Source organism: Pyrgilauda ruficollis, unplaced genomic scaffold (genome assembly GCF_017590135.1).
Source record: "Pyrgilauda ruficollis isolate IOZ18807 unplaced genomic scaffold, ASM1759013v1 scaffold11, whole genome shotgun sequence".
In the NCBI taxonomy this organism is placed as follows: domain Eukaryota; kingdom Metazoa; phylum Chordata; class Aves; order Passeriformes; family Passeridae; genus Pyrgilauda; species Pyrgilauda ruficollis.
This window is the reverse complement of record NW_024509210.1, coordinates 6,586,487-6,601,919: the sequence shown is the minus strand read 5'-3', so window position 1 is coordinate 6,601,919 and position 15,433 is coordinate 6,586,487. Positions and strand designations below refer to the sequence as shown.

Sequence of the window (15,433 nt, the reverse complement as noted above, 5' to 3'; positions counted from 1 at the left end):
AGGGAATTCAAGGCATAGAGCAGAGGAGTTATATGCTCACAGTAAGGCAGCAGGTCAGTGACAAAGGCTGATTTCTTGTCTCCTGGCTCAGGCTGCCTTCACAGATTCACTTAGCATTAACTGGCAGGGGGTGGAATTTTTATTGTCAGAGAGTTGAGTAATTGCACATAATAGATTATTTTCTCCATGCAACAAGGAAAAATGGAAAATTTGCAATTTTTTTTTTAAAGCAATCATTATTCTTTAATTTATTTAGCCATATGCCTCAGTGTTTTTCAGTAATTGCTGAAACAAGAACAGATAATTAACCAAGAAGGCAAAAAAAACCATTAAAAAACCCATATTCAGATAAGCTTTCAGTGATGCTTTCAACCTATTGGAACAGGCTTTTGAAAGGGTTTCACAGCTTATTCTCCCTCATGGCTGAGTATTCAGCAGCTCACAACAGTCTGAGGCTTCCACAGAGCTCAGCCCAGGCGAGAACTGAGCTGTGAGAGCAGCAGGATGACCCTGCTGGGATGTGGCTGGGGAATGATCCCATATTGTCCTTCTGGGGGCACCAACTGATGCTGCTCTAAGCTCTTCACAAAAGTAGGAAGGTGTTTTTTCTCCAGAGGTGGTCTTAGAGAATGGGTGTGGCACTTGGAGTTAAGTTAAATGAGAATAAACCCAACTGTGTTTAAATATATTAAAATGCATTAATAACATGGTGCATCCAGATCTGTTACATTGTTAGAATTCCCTGTATATTCACACCCTCAATTTAAACTCTAATTGACATTTTCTTTGTAATGAATGTTATGATTGTGTATTAAGTGGTGTATCTGAAAAGGGGAAAAATGTCCAGTTGGGGAGAAAAAAAATGCCCTTTCTAGGCTGTGCCTGAGTGGTGCTGGACCTTCATTAAAATTTGCTGATCAGCATCAGAGCAGCTTCTGGCATCCTGATGCTCCTCAGCTGCGATGAGGAAAGTCTCTGTGTGCCACTGCTCTAGCCCACATCCACCTGAAACAAGGATGCAGCAAAAGGCTCAGCTTATCTCTGCTCTTCATGATGTACTTCATACTCATGGTCTTACAGGCCATTCAGGCCTTCAGTTTTGTACCATGAACAAACTCAAAAAAGGACAGAAATGGCTTTTTGGCACTAGCAAGCCGTTCTTTACATAGCTCAAATTGATTTATTCAGGTCAGAAATCAAAGCCAGTTTCATTTCTGCAGCTGGCAGGATAACTATTAAAGTTTAAAACCTCCACCGATGTGAGTACCTTAAAAATCATATTTCTGTCTGAATATTTTATCTACAACATTTACAAGTGACATCTAAGATCATGGTAACTGAAAGTAATGGGAGTGGAATATGTTTCGTCTTCTTATTTCAGTTGTGTTTACTTCATGCATGCAGCACCATTTTGCATGTTGCCACTCACAGCTTTGCCTTCAGAAGCACAAAAACAATTATTTTGTGTTTAACATGGGTATTTCAATCAACAGAATGAGGGAGAAGAGCAGTGGAGAAAAAGTTGAAGAGCTGTTATTTTATCTAGAGAATTGGTCATAAGTGTGACTGGCTGCACTAAAAGTACATGTAACCTATTTTTAAAAGAGAATATTCTCATATGACTTTCCTTTTTGATCTCGCTGAAGTCTACAGAAATGCAGATAGAAATAAGTGAGAGTCAGAAAATAATGGTCTGCTGTTTTAATGAGTAACTGGTCTTTTGTTAGACAAAACTAGTAATTATGAAGAACTATCTTTTGAAAGAATGCTTACTATCCTCTCCATGAATTTTATGCTATTGTACCATAACAAACATTTTTCACCATGGTGATTTTTTTTCTAATATTTTAATTTGTATTTTCTTTCTAAAATATGTCATCATGTAATCGCTGCCATGATACAAATTTACTTTAAAGATAGCATGGATCTTTAGGTGTCTAGTACTAAAAATAAAAAGCAAAAGGAAAACAGGCCTATTAGTTTTAGTGCAGGTCCTTGTAATGCAAAGTAAAAAGTCTGAAGAGGGCTTTATTTTTCACACCTGAGTGGAAATGTGACTTAACCTCTTATATCTCTGAGATATTGCCCAGTGGCCACCAACAACATGGAATCTTCTAACAAGCCCAAGTGCAGCTTTTTCTGTATTTCAACTGTATGGCTCCATACTGGTTGAGAGACTCTTTTTTCTTTTTTTTTTTCTTTTTTTTTTCTTTTTTTTTTGTTTTTTTTGTTTTGAAATTGCAGTTGAATCACAAAGCAAGAAGAACAAATCTGTTCTTCATGTCTAGTGTCTGCTTTGCAGACCTTTGTGTCTCACTCTGTGCCCAGAGACTGCCCTACGCCCACACCTGCCACAAGAAGAATTATGTTTACACTGTTCTTACTAGCACAGATACTCCCAGGTCAAAAGTTTCAGACTGGTTCAGAAAGATATCTGGCTCTGTGGATAGGATTCAAATATTTTTCTTGCTTATCTGATGACACAAGTGCTGTTTCAGTTTGGTTTTCATAGTTGTACTTGCTGATGATGAATGCAGTGTTTGACTGAAATCACCAAAGGACCCAAGAAGTTGCTGGCTATCCTCTGTGATGTGTTTTGTGATCTGTCTCTGCATGGACAGCCACAAAAACAGATTTCTAGTCAAAGGGATCATTGTTCCCATCATTGTGGGCAGATCAGTCTGTACTTCTGCTGCTAGGGCTGATATCAGTGTTTTGATGTGCAGAACTTAATGGGGGTAATGGTTACTAGCCCTTTCTGCTGTGTAAACAATACTGAATGAATGTGTTACTTGCAATGCCTCATTTTGATTTTAAAATGCACTAGAGCACTTCTTACCCTGCTCTGATATGAATTCAGAGTGAATAGCATCAACAATGTACTTTGTCTTGTGAGTATTAATTAATTTTATTCTCTCTGCCGCAGTATTCAAAGCCAGATAGGCACCCGGGGCCCATTCTGCACAAAGTTATGGAGTCTAGTTTTTCAGGCACCCAGTCTTTCCCAGAGGCCTTGTCTCCTGACAGAGGAACCCAGCCCATCAAGCACCACAGGTGAGCAAGCATCTGTCTGTGAGAGCTGCCTGGAGAGGCTGTGGAGCTGCTGATCCGTGCGCAGGGTTATGGTGTGCTGGGTCTGGGTGAGCTGCTGAGTGCCCTGGTGCCAGCAGAGCCTCAGCCAGCTTATTAACCAGATGTCCAAGCATTTTCTTAGCTGCAGACATAAAAGGTAATAGGGATGCTCACTGCCTTCCTCTGTGGGTCGTGCCAGTCCTGCAGGAAGCATTTACAGACACCATCCAAGCTGCAGGCACAGCCCAGCCAGTAGAACAGCTGGAGGAGGAGGAACCATTAAAAACAAGACTTCTCTTATCAGTGTTCATGAACTTAATGACTCATTGCTGCAGAAAGACTTGGTTTCAAACTTCCAGCCTTTTTTAATGTTTCCTTAAACAAAAGATACATGAAATGAATAATGACTTATTTATGAAAACATGGTGGCCTTTGAAAAGTTTGGATGGTTGTTTCCAAGAGAAAAAAAAAGAGGAGGAATGTTGCCCATCACTGGATGAGATTCAAATTAGAATTCTGCTTCTAACTTTTCTTTGGATGAGAAAGATTGCAGGTGCTTCATTACAGGACTAGAAACCAAACTGGAGTCAGGTACAAACAATAATGTTGGTGGAATGACAGTGGTAACATCTGGTCCAGTGCACAGAGAGAGAGAAAAAGGAGTTTGGAATTTTTTCAGCTAGATAATCTGGAGTGGAAGACATGTTTATTAAAAGGATTTTCTTTTTTATTTACTTTTAAAAAAAAGTCTGGGATTGTATGAGGTTATGATCTGGCTTCTGTAATATTTGGTGCATTTTCAGTGCAGTCTCCCAGCCAGCTATGTTTTTTTTTCTCATTTGAGTAAGTGATCTGCTTAACCTACAAAGTGCCACATATAAACCAGAAAGGGTTATTTGGGTTCTATCTACTTTTACCTTACTTGAGCCTTTAATTTGGCATGAAAAAATAATGCCAGTTGTCATGTCGGATCCATTTCTTAGGTCTTTTTCCTTATTACACAGAAATTTTCAAAACAGGCTTAATAATTTTATTAAACGTAGACGAATTGTGGGACTCTTTCCTAGAATGCATTCTACAGAATTTCTGGGAAGAATTTTATCACCATTTAGTCACAACATGAAGTTCAGAAAAAATTTATTCCCTTACCTTTTAATAGTGTAATCACACTATTATATCCAAGAAATGTCCAAGAAATGTCTTTGCTTCAGAACTCATGTAAGAAGTGGGGTGACTAATTAATTTATAAAGAATTCTTTTGCAGTTTTAAGGCTTAAAGTTCATTATACAAGGCCCTTGTTTTATAAAATGTGCAACAGACTTGAACGTTTAAGACTTACAAGACTGTCTTTAATTTATGTACCATGTAAGAGCTTCCTAATTTATTTTCTAAATAGTGTTCACTGTGGACAAATGGTCAGATGTGGTCAAATGAAGATTTTATACTAAATATCTTTTTGTTTCATTCCAAACCTGACTGAGCCTGGAAAAATTATATCAGCTCTGCAGGTTCTCTCTTTTATGCTGTTCTAAATTCTGTTGTTGTTTTATTTCTGCTTGCTGCAGAAATACTTTGCTCTACATCCAGACCTGTTTTCTCTGCTGGTGTTTTCAAGAACACTAATGATGGGTGATCATTTCTTAAAATCAGGAGCTGGCTGTTTCCAGGTCCTGAAACTAATAAATTTTGGCCTGGAAGTAAGACTGTCAGTGTAGGGAATCATTTGGAGTTGCTGAAATGTGACTGACAGAGACCAGCTAATTATTTCATTCAGTTTATGAATAATAGCAATTTTTTGTCTCAACAAACCTCAGCTACACAAAAAGAATTAATGCAGAGATTAAGTTGAAAACTGAAATTTAATCTCAAAAAATATTTAGCCTGTGTTATTATTAATCTGCTAAAACATTTTGCCTGTGTTGTGCACTGCTGTTACCATAGAAGAATGTTACATCTTCTGCTTGCATATGTAAAATAACTCTTAGAACTGTCAGAATTCAAAATTAACAAATGTGTTTAATCAGTAATTTTCCTACAACGTATACAATGTGCTCAAAAATTTGTCTTGGATGATCTGTTGATCTTGGTAAGAAGGAAACCCATACTGCCTTATTTTCTGATAGATAGAAATAAATTAGAGTTTTGTTAATTATGGGTTGAGTTGTGATCCCTTTGAATAGCAGTTTCCTTGGTAATTAGTCATCCTGACTTTCATTCATGGATGCAGTCATCCTTGATTTTAGAGGGATTCATTTCAGAGAATGCCATGATGAAAGCCAAATGCAGAGGCTTTCAGCCTGGAGCAGTTGTATTGTCTTACAAAAATGCCAAAATAGGATAAACTTACCCTAAAATTAATAATAATTTGTGTGTTCATTTTTAATGAACTCAAAAAAGATTTTTTTCTTCATTTGGTAAGCATTTACTCTTTATGCTGGTAATATAAGTGATTCAGTTTACAGTAGAGGAAAGAGTAAATTAAAGTTATTCTGTAAATAAGACTATTGAATTTCAAAGAGCAAATATAGATAAACTAAAGCAAATAGGAATGTAAAGACAGAGGAAGCCTGAAAGGAAGAAGGTGTGAGGAATCTGCTCTTTTCTCAAAGAAAAAGCAAAACAGATGGTGGGACATGGATAATAATTGAAGCAGTTAGGGAAATCCTGAATTAATAGGTTTCATTTTTTAATGAAAAGTTGGGATGAGGACATTTGTCCTCCTATCTGAGGACAAAGGTAGAATATGAACAGAATCAAATGTATGAGAATAGACACTCCTACATTCCAAGTGGAAGTAAAATATAGAAATCAAAGTTCTCAAGATGGTTTGGTTAATCTTGATCAAAAAAAAAAAGTTTGGAAGAAGAACCAGTTCACAAAATTTCATGTCTGGGAGCAAAATCTATAAAAATAGGAACTGTGACATGAGATGATGGATTAGCAAGTGTAAAATATTTAGGAAGATGAAGAATTTATCAAAGTAGGAACCAATGATGCTGAGTCTGAATAGTCAAGATTTTAGGACAAATGTGGGGGAAGAAGATTCTTGCGGGAGACATAAAACAGGCAAAAAATGGCTTTCTATCTTATCAACATCAGGTACTGCACCATGTGCACTGGTGATTGCATGTGGTGGGGGTGAGTTAGAGCTCTGCACAAGCTCAGTCACTGTTGTCATGTGTCTTTAAATGCCTTTAAGGGAAGAAAGTCAGGAGGGGCAGAAAAAACTTTTAATGTGCATGCACAGAGGTGCTTAAAAGGCAGATACGAAGGAGCTGTGTTGAGAAGGTAGGACAGTCACCAGGGCAGCACTCAAAGAATTAGTCAACACTGGGGACAGACTTTTTTTGTGCCAAAGTCACTGAACAAAGGTAGAAGACAGCGTAGTGTGAGAAGGCACCACTGTTATCTCACCTGGTTAAAATGGCTTGGCCTCCCAGTTGCCAGGGACTCATATTGCATTCCCAAGCCAATTTGAGGAATGAATGATTCATGTTCTGTGGAAAGTGTTACAAGTCTGTCTTATGTCAGTCTCCAGGAGACTGGAAAGGGTGTATGACTGCTGCTTATGAATACATGAGAGCAAGCACAACGAGAAGTAAAAGGCCTGTTTAAAAGGAAGGAGTGTGGTGGCACATATACCTGCTTGAATATTCATCAGAATTAATTTTAAGCTGCAAAGAAGTCTCAAAGTTTTCAGTATAGAACAACTTTCTGCACTAGTAGCCTGGATATCATCATCAGTTTAGGATGGAGGTTGATCAGTGCACTACAGGAAGTATATGATGAGGTTATGGCAGATGATGAAACTCAGTGCAGCTGACATACCTTGAATGCTCTGCTCCCTTTTCCTGTTGTTCTGTCACCAGGATGGTGACCAGATGACGCAGGTAGCATTGAAGGATTTTCATAGAGTTCCAAAGTCCCTGAGTAGCCTCAAAACAGACTATTCCCAAATACAAGAATGTTATGAAGGAGTCAATAATGCTCACGTTTCAGAAACCAAGAGGAGATTTGTAGCTGTAGACTCTATTTATTAATACTGAAATCAGTTGAACATCTCAGTAGTTGATCCATACAAATGTTAGCAGCACATTGTCTAACAGCCTAAAAAGGTGGCTTTGAGGGAGTATCAGAGGACCCTGCCTGGCAGCTGGTTCAGCCATTGGGGTATGTATTTACTGGGGGGTTTGTAATTAACTCAGAAGTAGTACAGAAGGATCCCAGAGTTACTGTAAAGACACTGCTGGTCTTCTCTTCATGAACATGGGTGGCTGCACCTGGGAGTTGTGTATGTGCCCCAAGAAGAGAATACTCCCCTGTAGGTATAAGACTTTGTTTTCACTCAGTTGCTCAACCCAGAGAAAATTCTCACACAAAACAACTGGCAAGAATGAATCCCAAGTTCTTCATTAACCTTAGGATAGTTGAAGTGCTTTTTTCAAAACATTAATTCATAAGAACTGTATTTCTCCCTAGTTTATGTATCACTTGTGAACCACTTCATGCATATTCTTATTTTTTAATCTGGAGTAATTGATTGATAGATTTTAAAGGCATATCTGCTACAGCTTTATGTATTGGTCTATTTTATTGAATGGCTCACTTATATGGGCTGGTTTCTTTTACCCAGTTAGAGTGGAGTGCAGGGAGGAAGAAACCACAATGTTGGCTAAAGGAAAATAAATTCCCGGAACAAATCCAAAAAACATTGTTTGCCTGAGAGGAAGATATTTTTCACATGAGCAATAGAGAAGTCTGAGAGGGACATTACATTTGCATTGCTGATATTTATATCAGTTTTGTGTAAATGGAAAAGCTTTGTGCTGGAGATCCTTTTCCATAGAACTTTTAACAGAAATTCTTAAGGGGTTTTTTGGTGCCTGGAGAAACAACTGTTATCCTGCACCTTGCAGCTGCACTGTCTGTAAGTATTTCCTGATCTTTAGTGATTTTTTTCTTGTCCATGACCTCAAATGATTTTTGTTCATTTTTCCTTCAGTTTTGTTTTGTTTTGGTTTTTTCTGACAGAAATGTTGAAAGCATAAGAACCTCACATTAGCAACAAATTGGACTGTCAGGGCTGGAAGTTCTGTGGCTGCAGGACTGTGGCAGATCCCTTTGGTCTCAACATTTCTGCAGTTTATACCCATTACGTTGGGTTTAGCTGTATGTGTTGAAATGATGTCTATTACAAATAGAGCTTTTGTGAATTTGCATATGGAGATCATGTACACTCATCCAACAAGGAAGATGCTGAAAGGCATCAAACCAACCACAAATCAAACAATAAAAGTTTCTAACTTTAAAGATTTGTAATCAAACTAAAGTTTGATTTCTTTACTTTTGGATTCCATTGATGACTATGCGCAAGTCAATAAAACCCCCAAAAATTCATTATCCATCACAATTTATTCATTCACCTGCATCTTTTGAGATCCCCTGCCGTATTAATCTCAGGCTCTCCTGAGCAGAAATTGTCAATTATTTTGTGATGTGGTAGTGTTATTTTACAGAGTAGGAATTGTAACTAGCAACTCAAACTCAGCCTTCAGAACTGAGGCCAGTATTTCAGGTTTTTAAATAGATTTTTTTCACAGCCTCCTTAGTAGCAAAGGAAAAGTCTTTTTAAACAAGCATGAAAAATCCTGGAGGGAATGTTATTGCCGTGGGTTGTTGGTCTTTTCAATAAAAAGCACTAGAAAAGGTGTGGAAGAAAACAGAGGTTAGACTGCAACAGAACGCTGCTAGCCTGAGCAGCAGGATAGAGAGTGTTGAATTTATTTCTTTTAATTATGGGCAGAAAATGTTGATTTTAGTGGAAATGTACACTCAAAGAGAATTTGTCCAAGGTACTTGTTCCAAGTAAGAATTGCTTTGGGAGTAGATGTGGCCCTAACTATAATTAAAGTTCCCACTAGGTAAAAAATGCAGATTACTTTTAAGTCACATTATAATAGGAGAAAAGAAGCAAACTTATCAAAAGTCTTTTGCGTTGCGAATTCTGTCACAAGTTGGAATTATTCACACACCCAAAAATAATGACTCGTAAAAGGCATCTACAAAACCTATGTTAAGTTATCATTAAAGATGTAAGAGAGTATGAGGTAACACATGCATTTCTGAGATCCAGAAGATGCCAAGAGAAATAGAGGAGCTGAAAAATGAATATTCAGTCACGCCATGCAGTGCTGAGACTTGTTAGCAGTAAAAGTGGGTTCTGCCTTGCCTTAGTTCCATGTTCCCATGTTTTTGCATTAGCAAGTGTGTGGCTTATGTACCAAAACTGTGGATTCTAGATACTTTTTCATTCCGGTGTGAAATGGAAAAAAAAAAAAAAAGAATCCATTCTCCTTCCAAAACACCAGACATTTACAAAACCAATTTTCTAAAGTAAGTAGAAAACTGGCTTGTTTTTATCAAGTTCAGGTTTCTATTATATCATATAAAGAAACAGCATGGTATCCATGTATATAAACAACAAAGCAATCTGTATATAAAACAGGAATAAAATAATACAGAAATACTGTTCAAGGTGGAGAAATCTTGTCTTAGCTTCTTCAATCTGCAGTTCATAAGCTTTGCTTATATTCTTCACTTCCACTTTTTCTCAATTTAATGGTTTTGTATCAGGAAGCAGCACCTCACAGGCTGATAGATAATATATTGGGCTTTTAGTTTAGGATCTAATTTTGAATTCAGCTATGGGTATGAGAGAGCTGTATTGTTTGTTTATGCTGTCTGAGGACTCAACTCTATAGCAGGATTTTGATATGCAGCATGGAAAGGAGAAGCATCCTTCATCAAGTGCAAGAAAACATTTCATAGTGGGCAATTATTTTCATTCCTAGAAAAGAGGTGCTGTACTAAATAATGGCATAAACAGCAGCTAATGTTGGATTGTACTATTATATTTCCATAGAGAATCTCTACTGACATCATAGACTGCCACAGCAAAGTTTATAAGAACAGTAATCCATGCATTATTAATCCTCAACCTGTACTTTGCAAAATTTTGTGCTTTTGGTGTGATAATTTTTACTGTACTCTTGGTGTTGTTCCTAGAAGTCTCTCTTCATGCTGCAGCCCAGGACAAAAAAGTGGGATGCTCCATAGAAATGCCTTTCGGAGGACTCCTCCCTTGCCTCGGGGTAGGTTCAATGGAATTACAGGACCAGCATATCAACAGCTCCAAGAGTCGAGGATCACGGACCAGGACACGATACCTTGTCACGGGTGAGTAAAGCTACTCATCCTGCAGTGAGCCACTGAGGGGCTTTTAAAATAAAATAATGCACCTTGCAAAGTTGGTTTTCTGTAGATAGCTTCATACAGGTTTGTCTTCGAAAATGCACAAAGAATACGCTGGTTTTTCTTTCCTTTCTAAATTCAGTTTATTACAACACTGAGCTGAGGTGTACATAAGGTCTGGGTTTCAGAAGTGCTCCTGAGAACCTGCAGCTGCCTTTGAAGTCTTTTGCAATTGATGAGATACTTTGCATAATATTTACATATCCCTATAGATTTCCAAAGACTTTCCAGAATATTGCAAGCGTATTTTATATGAAAATAGGAATGATATCTGGAATGGAATAAAAACCCCACCCAGTTTCACATGTAAGTCACAGTGAAACTCTTCACTCTGATTTACAGGTGAAACTGGTGGGGTTCGGTGTCTGGTGACTTCTTTTCAACAAGTTTGACTCACACTTGTGTCATTGCTACTATTTGCTTCTGAGGAAAAAAATGGTTTGTTGCCTCTTGCAGTAAATATATTATTGTCCATTTGTGTGATATGTGCATATAATTCCTGGTGAAAATTTCCTACTGAAATTGCCAGCCTTGCAGAAAGGAGCAGGCAGGCAGCCTTCCCTCTCCAGTGGCAGCATCGTATGATGCAGGCTCTGGGAGGTGCCCCAGCCTCCTCCCGGCCTGAGGAGTGAGGGACAGAAATTACAGTGGGTAATTGTATTTACTCTTGTCTAGGAAATCATGTGTGACCTTACAAGTATCAGCTTGTACTGGCCTGTATTTTAAATTTGCAGTTCTGCAAAATTTGATATTGGGACCACACTGTGACCCCTTCTGGCCTCAATCCACTTAAGCACTTCATCTGTATTTTGTGCACTAAGGATGTTTACCCTCTACATATCTGCTGGTTTCACAGTGTTGGTGTTCTCGTCAGATTTCCAGCCCAAATGAAACGTTCCCTTGTCCCCTGCAGAACTTACACTACTTCCTTTCTTCTTTTTCTCCTCCATCTTTCCCTGCTGGGATGCACAAATCAAAGTGGTTTGTCTCCCTAATTCTGTGAGCGTTCTGAACTTCATCCACCAGCAGCCTGGCTGAAGTGTAGTCAGGTCTGCAGGTAGAAGATGAGGGTGTGTGTATTCAGAGTAAGTGCTCGCAAGGCTGCCCCAGAGCCTGGCAGAGACCCTGGAATGATTCCCATCCATATTAATGGACCTTGTTGTCAGGCTTGTACACTGCACACCTTCAGCCACAGGGCTTACAGCAAAGCTGCTGGGATTATGCTAAGTAAAAATCCATTTCATATTTTAAAGTTTCAGTCCCTTCTGTCTCTCTTTGATATCTGTTCTTAAAGGGGGCAGTAAAATTGTTGCGCTTCTATCAGTTTCATTCTTTAATTTAGACTCTTACATGCTCTATAACATAATTATTGTTAAATATTTATAAATGTTTGCTTTTGTTGCTTGGTTTTAGGAAGAGGGTGGAGAGAGAGCTGCACTTTGAAATACATGCACATGAATTAATTTATTCAGACAAAATAATTTTTCAGATAAAAACACAGATATATTTCTTTGGAGGAACTGTGGTTCTGGGAAAGTTAATTATAGGAGAATGTAATTAAGGTTCTGCAATTATAGTTCTAAGTCTCAGTCTATTGAAAACAGCAGCAGTCTGGTGTCACACACAGAAGCATGGATCAGTTTGTAATTAACTAAAAGCCAAGTCTCACATGGTTTAGGTTTGATATCCCTTCGAGTTTAATACCTTACCTGTTGCACACAGTGTATGCGCTTTAATTCAACCTCAGTTCTCCTTTGAAAGCCCTGTGAGCACGGGGCAGAAACACGTAATTCTGGCATAAAATTGGTATGTCTATCTGTATTTAAAAAAAATATTATGGAAATACACCAGGCATTTCATTACATGTCACTGCTGCTGCCAGTTAGTTTTCAAAATACCAAGAATCTCTATTGTGGAACTGGCAAATGTTACTGTTTTCTCACCAAACCCATTTTAATTCAGTCTTTTCTTGGTTTTGCTTATATATCATCCATATAATACCTACATTGCATGTGAAATTCATTAAAAACATTCACTCCCTTTGTTTTCAGGGTGCAGCCCAGAATATATTTAGGGCCTGAATTACCAAAAAAGGGACTAATGCAACTGATGCGATCTCTCCAGCTATAGTCGTTTGAACAATTATATATAAGCAAAGGAAACAAGAATGGGCACAACCCAAAGGTCTGCACTGTTTTGTTTTCATTTATTTTTTTAATTGTCCTCCCTCAGGAATAAAACCCCTGATGAGTATTTCATTCATCCTGAGAGCTGGTGTAAAAAGCCCCTCCATGAATGGCTGCAGGTGTGTCTGGGCATAGTGCCAATGTAATGAACCAAGTCTCAGATGTGAAACACCTGCAGAGCACGGACAGGAAGGTCCAGCACACGTCCCAGAGAGCTGCTTGCTCTGTTGTTCCCCTGGGTGCCACTTCCCAGAGTATCTCTTTCCCTCACCTGGCAGCAAAGTTCCCAGCCCTTCCTCCTTATCACAGAGCTCCCAGATGCACCTCCTGGGGATGCCAGGAGGTTCCTGGGACGGGGCTGTGCCAGCTCCACGGGGGCAGGGGGATGTGTGCAGCAGCTCTACAAAGCCAGTGCCACCACACACCGGTTAATTCCAGGTCAGTGGCACTCTGCTGGAAATGAGCCTGAAGTTGTCTCCTGCTCCCCCCTGTCTGACACCTAGTCAGGAGCATGGGGCCAGAGGAAGCCTTTCCAGTTAATTACTGTTTGTGCCAGTACTGGACCACGGCAGTTTCCCACCATTCAGTTTCTCTTCCTTAACTCTTTTCCTGCTCATCCCAAAAAGCAGGAGGCACATATGAATGGAAGGATATTCCTGGTGAGGTCCAACAGGCTTAAGGAGCATTTGGAATAATACCCTTCGAGTCAGAGCACCTGCTTCCACACCAGATCTAAATGTTGCTCTCCTCACCCATGGATAAAACATATTAGATTCACCATTACCTTGCCTTATTAAATAGTGATAAGCTGATTATAAATAAATTATGTTCTGGTACTGAGGTGATGTCTGTGGTCCTTAGCAACCATGACTGGTAATACAGTAACTGCTAGAGCACCGCATTTCTAGAAGTACTAATTTCAGATGGGAAACATCTTTTGTTTTTTGTCATTGTTTATTTTATATTTATTATCCTTTCCATTTCTGGGGTTTTTTTAAGTATTGCTTGTAAACAAAACAGAGTTTGGCTTTGAAACAAAATGGAAATATTGATACAAATTCACTAAGTTGCCTCACGATCAATAAAATCATGTTGATAATATGTGTTAGTGGACGATAAAGGATTTTTTTTTTAACAGTATTACAGTATCAAGAGAACACAGACATTTGCTCAAGTCCTGTATTTCATCTCTATTTCCAGTTAAAATCTAATAAAACAAATCAGGCCAGCATTATGGGTATGGGCTATTGAAAAAAAAACCAACTTATTCAGAGGCACACTGCACTTAGATGCTCTGCTTGTTTGAAGGGGAGTACAGACAATTATTCCTATGTGAATAAAGACTACACAGCCATGAGTGTTTAATGCTCTTTTCATCTGCACTTTTTTAAAGTGTTTTCCTAAATCAACCATTTGACACTGAGAGTTCTGACACTGAAGAAAGTATCAATCCATTGCCCTGATCAGAAACGTAGGAATAGAATTCCAAATTTATTTTCAAAGAAAACTATTAATACATTATATTACGTCTGAAATATAATACATATTGTATTATATACATATAATACTTCTGAAATGTTTTGAAAAGAAATTTCCGTTATTCTCCTATACTGGTGGGCAAAATGAGACTGAGAGAAGAGCAGTGCTTTGCCACTGGCAGATTGGAGAATCAAAACCAGAGCCTGTCGTTTTCCCCAGGGCCCCACCACGGCCAAGTGCTCCTCTATTTCAGGAGAAAATGGTGTGTATCTCTTCAGCACAGTTCACTGAATCTCACACAGTGTCCCTGCTGCTGGTTGCTCTGACCACTTGATGTGCAACGAGAACTCTTTTTTTTCTCTTTCCAGGTATTCATCCAGTGGTTTAAAAACTCCTCAGAATCCTTCAATAAATATGCAACTGCCTTCAAGAGAGACAACCCCATATTTTAATAACGTGGATCAGAAGGACTTGGTCAGCTATTCCTCTTCAAGGGCCAACTCCGTTCCCATCATCCCGTCTGTGGGCTTGGACGAAGCCTGCATGCAAATGCAAAATGTTCCTGAAGTAACAGGCATCAAATGGTGCAAAAACTCCTATTCTGCTGAACTTGTCAACGTGAGTTCCCCAGTCAGTAATTGTCTAATAGCAGAGCAACACGAAGTGAAAGTGCTGCTGGAAACTGTGCAGGAGCAGATCCGGATGCTGACGGACGCGCGGCGGGCGGAGGACTTGGAGCTGGCGAGCGTAGCGGCGCAGAGCGGCGCCAGCGAGAACACGGCCTTCCTGCCCATGAGCCCCACGGCCAAGGCAGAGCGGGAGGCACAGTTTGTCCTGAAAAGTGACACGCAGAGAGACTCGGTATTGGCCAAGTGACTCCGTGTGGGGCTTGCGGGAGGGGAAACGAGAGGTCCGTGCATTCGACGCTTTGCTAAACAGGAAGGGAGGAAGTTAAATACAAATTATTTATATGCATTAATTTAAGAGCATCTACTTAGAAGAAACCAAATAGTCAATCGCCCTCATATCATAGTGTTTTTTAACAAAATATTTTTTTAAGGGAAAAGTTCCAGGAGGGATGAAGCGTGCTTTTAGATGCTTTCTAGGCAGGATTACACAGTTCCAGTTCCAGAGGACTTTTCCGTGGTCCTGTTCGGCTGTCCGAAGGCTTAGGCTATGCATCTCTTTTTCAGTAAAGGCCAGGTACCGTCCGTAGATGCGTTTCTGGTTTCAGGGCAGCGCTGCAGTGAGCTGCTGGGCAGGGATTCAGACCCTGGAGAACATGTCCTGTAAGCCCAACACAGATCCAGTCCCCTCTCCCCCTCTGCTCTTGATTCCAGGTTCACACCACAAAAACAGGCACGCAGACACCTAGTTCTGAGTT

General features: G+C 39.3%; 1 protein-coding gene across 1 annotated transcript in view; it reads left to right on the top strand.

Annotated features, from left to right (window-relative positions):
- Positions 1-14,925, top strand: part of NRG3 (neuregulin 3) — a 386,078-nt gene extending 371,153 nt beyond the window's left edge. Inside the window, exons 7-9 of the mRNA XM_041474686.1 lie at positions 2,927-3,054; positions 10,139-10,309; positions 14,418-14,925. Coding sequence (XP_041330620.1) covers positions 2,927-3,054; positions 10,139-10,309; positions 14,418-14,925 — 807 coding nt within the window. The remainder of the gene's footprint in view (positions 1-2,926; positions 3,055-10,138; positions 10,310-14,417) is intronic.
- The last annotated feature ends 508 nt before the right edge of the window (positions 14,926-15,433 follow it).